The sequence below is a fragment of the Felis catus genome, chromosome F1, assembly GCF_018350175.1.
Source record: "Felis catus isolate Fca126 chromosome F1, F.catus_Fca126_mat1.0, whole genome shotgun sequence".
Classification (NCBI taxonomy): domain Eukaryota; kingdom Metazoa; phylum Chordata; class Mammalia; order Carnivora; family Felidae; genus Felis; species Felis catus.
The window spans coordinates 43198502-43208712 of NC_058384.1; the positions used below are offsets into that span (position 1 = coordinate 43198502).

Consider the following 10211-nt stretch of genomic DNA (forward strand, 5'->3'; position numbering starts at 1 on the left):
TGGGCAGATATCCTCCCTAGTAGTGCATGAGCCGCTGAAATCCGTTAATGAGGAAGGGGTGTGTGTGTGTGTGTGTGTATAGGGAAGCAGTCAGTGTCTCTAAGTCCTTTAGACAGTTTCTTGGGGAGCAGGTGGAATGGACAATCTTCCCACAAGCTCCCTGAAAGGCAGGTGGGTGTCAGAACCCAGCTGAGCGGGGAAGGCAAGGGAGAGAACCCAGGAGAGGCACACATCCCCCACCCTCTGAGACGTTCACAGATGAAGGTCCAGAAGACCTGGGGTCCTCAGACTGGCAACGTGGAATCAGGACCTTGCCCGCCCAACCCAGGCCTCCCACCCTGGATGTGCAGTAAGGGCGTCTTTTTGTGTCCCTTAGACATGGTTTCCCACGTGCCCCAGGCCGACTCTCGTCCAGTCAGTCAACATTTTGAACTGGTACCTCTCTTGAGTAAGGAATTCTAGAAGGAGCACCTTCTTTGATCGAACTTCTTAGAGACTCAAATGCAGGGTAGGGCGCGGTCTCCATTCTGGTATCCCAGTTGGTGATCAAAAGACAAGGAGGAGGCAGAAGAAAGATGATGGGCTTTGAAATCAGAAGAGCTGAGTTCAAATTTGAACCGTGCCACTTATTCGCTGTGTGACCTTAGGCAAGTCACTTAATTGCTCTGAGCCTTGGTCTTTCCACTTGAAAAGGGTGCTATGCCCACCTCACAGGATCACAGGGGCCGCGTGTTGAAGCACCCCTTACAAGGCCAGGAACTGCAGTCATCAGAATCCAGGGATAAGTTTCCCACTGCTGGATTCTCTGCAGAAATGTTTGACCCTCAGCCAAGTTCCCCCCTGCCAAGATTCGTGATCGAATTAAAGGGTCTTATTTTAATATCAGCCACGTTGGATACTAGAGACAATTAGGGAATTAAACCTGCCATGAAAAGCAAAATCCTCATCAGACACTTTGCAACCCCAAAGAAATATTTGTTTGCATTAACTGCAGTTCTCGGTTATTTATTCCCCTTATTTTAAAGCAAACTGGGGTTGTCTGTTATTTAGTTGAAGCCGACAGGAGAGAAGACAGATCATTGATGGAGCGTCTGCTATTACGGAGCGTGGACAGGCAAACGAGCTCGCCATTGTCCTGTCTGATTGTATTCTTCTTACAGACCTTTGAGAGAAACACTATTATCCTCATCTTACGGAGCGGGGATTCAGAGGCTCAGAGAGGTTAAGTGAATTGCCCAGGGAAACACAGCTAGTAAGTGGCAGAGGTGGGATTTGATGTCGGGTCTGCCTTGACTCCAGAGCCCACATCCAGAGGGCCTGTTGGAAGACAAAATTAGAGCCAATCTGAAGGGATAGGGATGTCCCCGTCCTAGTCTGCTTCACAGGCACAGGCTCTGGGCCTCTGCCCCCTCACTGCCCATTAACAAGCCACATCTGTGTCCCTTGGCCCCGACAGCCCCCTCAGTGGCACCCTCAGGACTCAGCGGAGGGGGTGGAGCCCCCGGAGAGCTCATCGTCAACTGGACGGTAAGCTGCAGGGACAGAGGACAGAGACAGTCCTGCCCCCCACCCATCCTGACTCATGTCCAGATTGGAGCAGCGTGTAGAGAGGACCCAGACAGCGCCACCGTGCAATCCCAACTCAGAGCAGGCCACGTCCTGTCCCTTCCCCTCGCACCCACCGCAGGATGAAAACCGCCAAGGCACACGAGTCCCGGGGCCGCCCCCCTTGGCGAAGGCTGGGTGGGGCCGGAGGATGGGCAGGGAAACGCACCCACCGCGGCCCCTCGCCCATGCCACACGCTCTCGCCCCCCAGCCCATGTCGCGGGAGTACCAGAACGGAGACGGCTTCGGCTACCTGCTGTCCTTCCGCAGGCAGGGCAGCACCAGCTGGCAGACCGCCCGGGTGCCTGGCGCCGACGCCCGGCACTTCGTCTACAGCAATGACAGCGTCCAGCCCTACACGCCCTTCGAGGTCAAGATCCGCAGCTACAACCGCCGCGGGGATGGGCCCGAGAGCCTCACCACGCTGGTGCACTCTGCCGAGGAAGGTGGGCCGCCCCATCCACAGCTGCCGGGCCGTGGGGTGGGGGGAGGGAGCGTGCTGCTCACACCCCACCTCGATTCCACACCAGGGGGGGAGAAGGGGCACCTGGCCTCATCCCTCGCTCCCTCGTGTCCCCCTCAGGCCTGGGAGAAGGAGGAGGGAGGCTCTGCAAAGAGAAGTGGGCCTGGAGGTCGCTGTGAGAACCCCCACGTGGCTTCATCCTGGGCCCGGGCTCTCGAAATCCCTAAGCAAGGGCAGTCCTGGTTGGCAGATTCTCTGTAGGAAACAGGGAGGCCTGGGGGATCCAAACCCATTCTGTGTCGATCCCCAGAGCCCAGGGTGGCCCCTACCAAGGTCTGGGCCAAGGGGGTCTCATCCTCAGAGATGAACGTGACCTGGGAACCCGTGCAGCAAGACATGAATGGCATCCTCCTGGGGTACGAGGTGAGCACTGACCTGGGGCCTGGGGAGGAAGGGGTGGCCGGGGGCCCCTCACAGCTCACTGGTCATTCCTCCTGGGGTCACTCATTCACTGACACAGTCTATGCCACCCTGGCCGCGCAGCCTTAGCCAACCAAGCCCCTCTGGCTGATGTCCAGCGCGAAAGACTGGCCCGTGGATGGCCTTGAAGTTAAGTGCTTTCCTAGAGCCAGCACTGGAAGCTGTGCGAGCCCAGGGGAGGAGATGGAAGGTTCTGGAAGGGACACGGCCTGCCCCTTTCGTGCCAAAGCCCGGCTAGCCTCGCGTTCTCAGCCTGCAGAGAATAGCACGGCCCCCTCTCTGTGCCCGCTGGTCACCCCGTCCCTGGAAACTGTGGGCCCAGCAGTTTCTGGAATGAGCTCTGAGCCCCCAGTGACTCCACACTGGGGCACCTTGTGGGGTGGACAGAGAACAAGAGGGAGCAACAGGAAGGGAAGAAGGACGGGCAAGAAATGTCACTGCGTAAGGGAGAAGGGTCAGGCAGGGACCCCGGTGCTGCTGCAGCACAGAGCCTGATGCAGGGCTCGAACTCACAAACCTTGAGATCACGACCTGAGCTGAAGTCGGACGCTTAACCGACTGAGCCACCCAGGCGCCCCTGCACTTCATACTCTTTAGCACAGTACCCCCCACCACCCCTGAGATTCCCTGAGATAATTAAGTGGGGTTGGGCTCCCACAGGCCATCACTAGGTGGAGTCCGTGCCCATCCCCATGCATCACCCGGCCCACTCACCGCCTCATTCCTCCCACGTGTTGGGCGCTTCCCTTGGACGGGGCTCTTGCTGGGCACCAAGGAGGCAGCCGCGACTCACACTTGTCCCTGCTACCTTGGAGCTCATGATCAGAGCCCAGGTTCTGAGACCCTAGACTGAGCCACAGGGATCAGAGTCAGCAGGAGAGGAACAGAACGTAGGTGGCCGGGGCTAGGGTCACGATAACCCTGAGGTTTTGGGCTCGACTGCTGACCCTAAGGTACCCCTGCCCCCTTCAGATCCGCTACTGGAAAGCCGGGGACAAGGAAGCAGCCGCTGACCGAGTGAGGACAGCAGGGCTGGACACCAGTGCCCGAGTCACCGACCTGCACCCCAACACCAAGTACCATGTGACCGTGCGGGCCTACAACAGGGCAGGCACCGGGCCCGCCAGCCCTTCTGCCAACGCCACCACCATGAAGCCCCGTGAGTCTGTCTGCTGGGGTGGGGGTGGCCCTAGGACCACTCTTTCCCCGGCGAAAGAGACAAATGCTCTAGCCCACAAACCCCGGGCTGGACAGAAACAAGGCAGCAAGACCAACGGAAAGAGAGAGTAGAATTCATTGACCTCTGAAGCACCTCTCCCTTCTCCAGCCTTTGGATTTTCATGTGGTTTGTTTCTTAGGCAGCTGTGATAGAAGGTTCTGGGTGTAAGTCCTGTTGGGGCCGGACACTTAGAAAAAGGCTGGCTAAGGCAAAGGGATGGCTGGTGAAGAATCATTTGGAACCTTTCCCAACTTTCTGCCTCCTCCGGCAGCTCCACAGCGGCCTCCTGGCAACATCTCCTGGACTTTCTCAAGCTCGAGTCTTAGTATCAAGTGGGACCCTGTGGTTCCTCTCCGAAATGAGTCTGCGGTCACTGGCTATAAGGTAAGGAAGGGATCAGCCAGGCAGTGAACGGTAGGGAATGGTGCATCTGTATTCCAGTGGACACAATAGCAAGAGGGCTCTGAGTCCGACATAAGCAGAGTTTGTGATGGTCAGAGCCCCAAAACACACGCAGAGCTTTAGCAGAGACGTAAGAGAGGGGGCAGAAGGCGTGACTGCGGGAAGGCAGGGTTCAAGGGAGTGCTGACTCACCAGGTGAAGTCCGAGGGCCCTTCCAGCCTGGGGAGTCTGCAAAGACGGCTCAGCGGCTCGCAAGCTTTCCTCCCATCAGTGAGGAGCTTGTTCGAGAGCCAGGCCCTGGTCAATGGGAAACAGGAAAGGCGAGGACCAGGACCAGCTGGGCTCCTCCCAGTGCCCAGAGCTGGGGTAGAGAGAGGAATCAGCGGGTGTAAGTAAAGTCCCCCTGGCTAACCTCCTCCCCACAGATGCTCTACCAGAATGACTTACACCCAACTCCCACGCTTCACCTCACCAGCAAGAACTGGATAGAAATCGCAGTTCCTGAAGACATCGGCCATGCCCTAGTACAGATTCGGACCACGGGACCTGGAGGGGACGGGATCCCGGCCGAAGTCCACATCGTGAGGAATGGAGGTGCTGTCTCTCCCCCAAACCTTATCCCCCAGGAGTAACAGGGTCCGTCTAGATGCCTGATGAAGGACTCATTCCCACCCAGACCAACCCCAGCCAGAACCCCGGGGGAAAGGGGAAGGTAGGCAGGAACCAAGTGTTAACGGGTGCTAGAACCGTCCTTGCCGGGCCCCCAGCCCCAACATCCCTGAAGGTCACAGAGGAGGGTGTTCCTTTCATGGGGTGCAGGGCCAGTCTGAAGACCGCAGAAGCAAAGGTCTTACAACATGCTGCAGGAATAGGCCTGAGGACACCTCCGGGCCCTGAAGTGGCCTACCCTGAGTCTCCTTAGCAAAGGTCTGGATCCTGTCCTGAGGGTGGGGTGGGGGCAGGCCGGCCCCGAGCCCACTGGACACAGCCCCACTCTTCCACCTGCTGGTTTCAGGCACAAGCATGATGGTGGAGAACTCCGCAATCCGCCCGGCCCCGTGTCCCGGTGCCATCCTCTCCCCGTCCGTGGCAATGCTGGTCCTCATAGGCTACCTGGAGCTCTGATCGTGGCGCCCCTCCCTCTCTGCCACAGCCGGACACCCACCTCTGATGGACGCAGCCAGCTGGCGCTGGTCCCTTCCTGATGCCAAGGTGGCTCAACACTGTGCCTGAGAACGGCTGGTTTTCAATACCTATTTTAAACAGTGCCCTTTTCATAGGAGGTAGGATATTTCATATTCTGCCACAGGATAGAACCCGCGCGAGGATTTTTTTTTTTTTTTTCTTTAAGTCAAAAGACACCAGGCAGCAACTTCCATGATGATGCCGAACCCTATGCCTGGGTCCTCCGGGGCACCTGGATGGAAGCAACAGGCCCAGGGGAAGAAGGGGGTTTGAAATGTGTGTCTGCACGTCGGGGGAGAGGGCGCTCTGGTACCACAGATGGGCTCTGTCCCCTGACAGCGGGGTGTGGGGCCCGGTGGGAACACTGGAAGCAAATGCCCTGCAGTAGGACGAAACACAGACATCAACATTCTTCGGCCTAAGGATAGGGCCAAACCCGGGCCAAAAACTCCCCTACTTCCTCGAGGGGCAGCACGGCTAGACCCTGACATTGTCCTTGATGACTCCCTAGGGGCCCCTGCTACCTATGCAGGTGGCAGAAAACCAGTGCCCCAAAGTCCAAGGCCAGGAGCCTGAACTTTAAGGGATGATATCCCAGAGTGTCGGGGGTAAGAGCTAAAAGGGTTTGAGGAGCAGAGACACCTGGTAGAAAGGGGCACCAGGCTTGGCCCGAAGGCACAGTCCCAATGCAGGTGACGTTGCCCTCTTAGCCAACACTGCCAACCTGACCCTATCACCCCCGGAGTGACAGAAGCCACGACGGGTGGCTGAGTGACTAAAGGGCTTATCTCGGGGAGGTCCCCCACCCCACCAAGACCCATCCTGCACGGCCCCTCGAGGGTGTGGACAGGAGACAGGAGACAAGACTTGTGTGCCCATCCACTTCCTCCAGCTCAGTCCGCAGGCCCCAGGCCGCCACTCTCCAGCACTGACTCGCTCAAGCCTGGGACGGTAAGGCCGCATCGGTTCTGGGTATTCTGGAGCCGAGAGTCTTCTGAGAAGGGCAAAGGATACATGTGGCCCTGGTTGCTCCCAGGAATACCCTGGACCACCTGGCAGGACCTGTCCCCCAGACTGCCTCCGACTACTCTTTTGCATTTCCTCTGAAGAAAAAGGCGCTAATAAATTTAGGGGCATCCTAGCATGGGCTCTGGGTACATGACCAGTCACAGGACATCAGAGCTGGAGGAGGCTTCTGAGCCCAACTCGCCCAAGCCCCTCACTTTACAGATGAGGAAACGGAGGGGTTAGGGACTTCCCGAGGTCACACAGCCTGTCTGACCTTCCTACCCAGGCTGTCCGTCCCGACGAAGGGGGCAGTGCTGAATGGCTACTGCCTGGTTAAGAAGGTGGTAAGAAGGGCAGTGGGCTAGGAAAATCCTGCTTCAACAGGTTCAGGTGGGGTGATCGGCACGGCTGGGTCCCAGGCCAAGGCGCGGGCCGACGCCAGGAGATAGCGATCCTTCGCTTCTCGAGTCTGGCTTCTGCTGGGCCCTCAGCCGCCCTTCCCCTTGCTCCAAGAAAAGGCACCAGAGCAAGGACAGGAATCTCACGAATCCAGGCAGCAGTGGTGGCACAGCCAGGAAGCCCCAGAGCCGTGCTACGAGAGGTGGCCCTTCACACAATAGAGCAGTGGGACAGGCATCTTGTCGGGGATAGGCCCGCCGAGGACCCCAGAGCCAGGCTTCTGTAGTTTACAGTTAGAGCTCTATTTTGTTATGGGTTTTTAACTTTTAAGTCCTGCTCTCTTTTCCTGGGCAGGCTTATGTTGATGTTTACCCGCTACAATTTTTTTAAAACGTCAGCTCGACACCACTTCTCCGGGTTACTGCTACACCCGCCACCCCACCCCCGGCCCAGGACTGCCTCCCTGGAGCCGTTGACCAAACCCTCCTCACCCGCCCCTATCCATCTCCCCCACCCCCGTGCAAGGTGCTGTGGGCTCCGCTAAATGACCACGTTCTGAACACGGAGGCCCCCACGCGGTCTAGCACCCTTCCTGGTCCCCTGTGGCTGTGAGCGGGCCTGTCCTCAGCTCTATCAGAAGGGGGACGCCGAGGGTAAGAAACCTTCCTCCAAGGTTTAGCTGAGTCTTTCCTCACTGCCTTGGGCTGCGGCAGGGGAAACAGGAGGACAGGTGTCTAGATGCTGGGGCCAGAGGGATGAGCTGGTCTGGCCCAGGACCTCACGGGTACAGCCGGAGACTGCAGTCCCTAAACTTGCTGGGGTCCAAAGGCACTCATGACCAAGAGTCTTAGTTCTAATGAGGCCCGTTAGCAAAGGGGAGGAAAGGAGACCCTCTGGAAAACCTAGGAAACCCAGCCCAGGAAAACCTAATCAGACTTGTCGGGAAGAAGCAGAGCTGTATATTAAGACGCAAGCTCCTGCACCCGAGACCTCAGGCAGAGTACGGAGTAAGGTTTAGTAAGACAGTAGGGGACCTGAGGACGTGCAAGCTTATCAAATAGACTAGCCTCCTGTTGAGGTGGCTTATCATACGGGAGCTTGCGTGCAGGCAAGAGAGCCCCTTCCTGCCCGAGGGGCCTCTCGTTTGCATCTTCTCTGCTCCGATGGGCTGCGCCTCACTCCTGCTGTGCTCAGTACTCGATTTGGGATCTCTCCCCTCTCACATACCAGGCCTCGGCGGTGGCGACAAGGGAGACAGCCGGCCACAAACAAGTACTTTACCCCACAGCTGAGCGGCCAGTAAGTGCCTTGAGGACTAGGGACAGAACCCGTCTGCAGACACTGCTTCGGGGTCAAGGGGGACAGTGTCTCTCTGTCCTGTGTATATTTCGGCTCAGCCTACAGGTCCCTTTGCCCCTGGTCTTGGCTACTCGGTCCCCGTTGCTCTAACAGTCTCGACGTATACCTCACCCTCAGGGGGACAGGAGCTGTCTCCAGATGGGTCTCGCGGCCCAGCCAGGCCATCAAATGGTACAGACGGGCCACGGAACAGAAAGGCCATGAGGAGGGGCTTTTTTCCCCCTTTTGATAAATAATAGGAAATCTGAGATTAGACACCGGGAAGAGCTTCTGCAATGAGGCCCGAAGGTGAGTGGTCAAGAGGCTTCTTCCTTTTCTAGGGACCTTGGAGGAATTCTGACAGCTGTTGGCCTGGGGTCTAGGTGAGGTGGAGTCTGGGGGTGTGAGGACATGTGCTGGATGTCCTTCCAGGGCTGAGGTTTAGATCAGCACCGGAAGAGTCCTGCAGCCCCTTTTGCTGCAGCCTCTTCCCGCAGGGGTAGTGACAGCCGTGTCACCAGGGGGGAAGGCTCACCTCAGGCACTCTTTCGCGGAAGAGTGGAAGACAGCACCGGGGCCGTCTAGTCCCCTCGGGGCAAGAACCCAAGCTGGCTGAGGATGCTTTACTTCCTTGATCTCCTCCCTGCCCAGAGGACTCCCTTTTCTCTTCCTGGCTCAGATGTGGGACGGCCGGCTGGGCATCTCCAGGTTGGTGGGAGGGCTAGACTTCTCCTCAAACCTGGTTTTGAGGCTCAAGTGTGGTACCCCATTTCCCCGGGTCAGACCGACCCTGGGCTTCATCCTGGGATGAATGAGGTTGCCAGAGAGGCTCCTGGGGTGGTGTGAAGGACGAGGTGGGCATTTTTAAGGGACTTCTAAAAGCTCCATAGAGAGAGGTGCCCGGTAGCTGTATATAGGGTCATAGACTTTAGGAAGGCAGGATAATAAAGGGAAGCTGGGGAGGAAAAAAATAGGTCAGATAACTTTGCCCCGAGGCCCAGGAAGCCGAGTGTCCTTAGCTGGGGTGCACCCTGCCTTGGCCCCTAGACTCCAACTTACCCAGCCCCATCCAGGGCCTGCATAGCTTAGTCTCACAGCCGGGCGAGGGCTGGGGCTTCTTCGGACCCCCGACTTGACCCCGATTTTGTCGAAATGGAACCACTTCCACTGGCCTATCGTTTGTCTCTCTTGTACTTCTTGTAATGGTAGTTATTTATTGACTCTGGTAGCAGGCAGTTCTTAAATAAAGATGATTTCTCAACCTGCTGAGGCAGCTGGCACCTGCCGTGGGTGTTTTTATCGTCGGGCCGAAGCACGCCTCCTGTCCTGCTCTCGAACCCCAGTCTTGTGGCCGATGCCTTCCCCCTCACGCAGTCAGCTCGAAGGAAGGAACAAGACACAGCCCCTCCTGCTTCACGCAGGCCTGGGAGGGGGAAGAACTGGGCCAAGGGGCTTTAAGACAGGCCTAAGCAGGGGCGCCTGGGTGGCTCAGTCGGTTAAGCGTCCGACTTCGGCTCAGGTCACGATCTCACGGCTCGTGGGTTCGAGCCCCGCGTCGGGCTCTGTGCTGACAGCTCTGAGCCTGGAGCCTGTTTCCGATTCTGTGTCTCCCTCTCTCTCTGCCCCTCCCCCACTTGCGCTCTGTCTCTCTCTGTCTCAAAAATAAATAAACATTAAAAAAAAAAAAAAGACAGGCCTAAGCAGAGTGCGAGCAGGCATCTTGCCGGCCGCGCTGGCTTTACCTAACACGGGGCAGCAAACACTGCTCATGACGGTATCGCTCCGGGCTTCCCTGATTTCTAAGACATTTGACAGTTCCAGACTCAACGGTACCAAAGGGAAATCTCCTCCCTGCAGGGTTATAGTGGCCGCCAACCAGCAAGGTTGCCGCCAGTCTCTGCTCTCAGCAGCCAAGAAAGTCTGAATTCCTACTCAACGTTTTGTAGCTGCAAAATTCTCCCCTGCGTTCAACAAACACTTGCCGAGCTTCCATTAGCTCTGAGACTCGCACAGAGACCCACTGGCAGAGCCCCGCGTTCGAGTCTTTCCAAACAAAGCGGAAGGGCTCCGTGCTGACTGCGCCCCACCGCCTTCCCCGGAGAAGAGGGAGG

The 10211-nt window shown here is 57.5% G+C and overlaps 1 protein-coding gene across 5 annotated transcripts in view; it reads left to right on the top strand.

Annotated features, from left to right (window-relative positions):
* The window catches only part of CNTN2 (contactin 2), a 33048-nt gene extending 23682 nt beyond the window's left edge, over nt 1-9366 (top strand). For 4 of the 5 annotated variants that reach the window (XM_023247440.2, XM_011291071.4, XM_019822106.2 and 1 more), the window contains 7 exons: nt 1457-1527; nt 1818-2052; nt 2380-2492; nt 3522-3708; nt 4040-4152; nt 4596-4764; nt 5186-9366. In XM_023247440.2, coding sequence (XP_023103208.1) covers nt 1457-1527; nt 1818-2052; nt 2380-2492; nt 3522-3708; nt 4040-4152; nt 4596-4764; nt 5186-5295 — 998 coding nt within the window. In that variant the 3' untranslated portion in view covers nt 5296-9366. The remainder of the gene's footprint in view (nt 1-1456; nt 1528-1817; nt 2053-2379; nt 2493-3521; nt 3709-4039; nt 4153-4595; nt 4765-5185) is intronic. The other variant, XR_002739106.2, reaches the window with a different exon arrangement.
* The last annotated feature ends 845 nt before the right edge of the window (nt 9367-10211 follow it).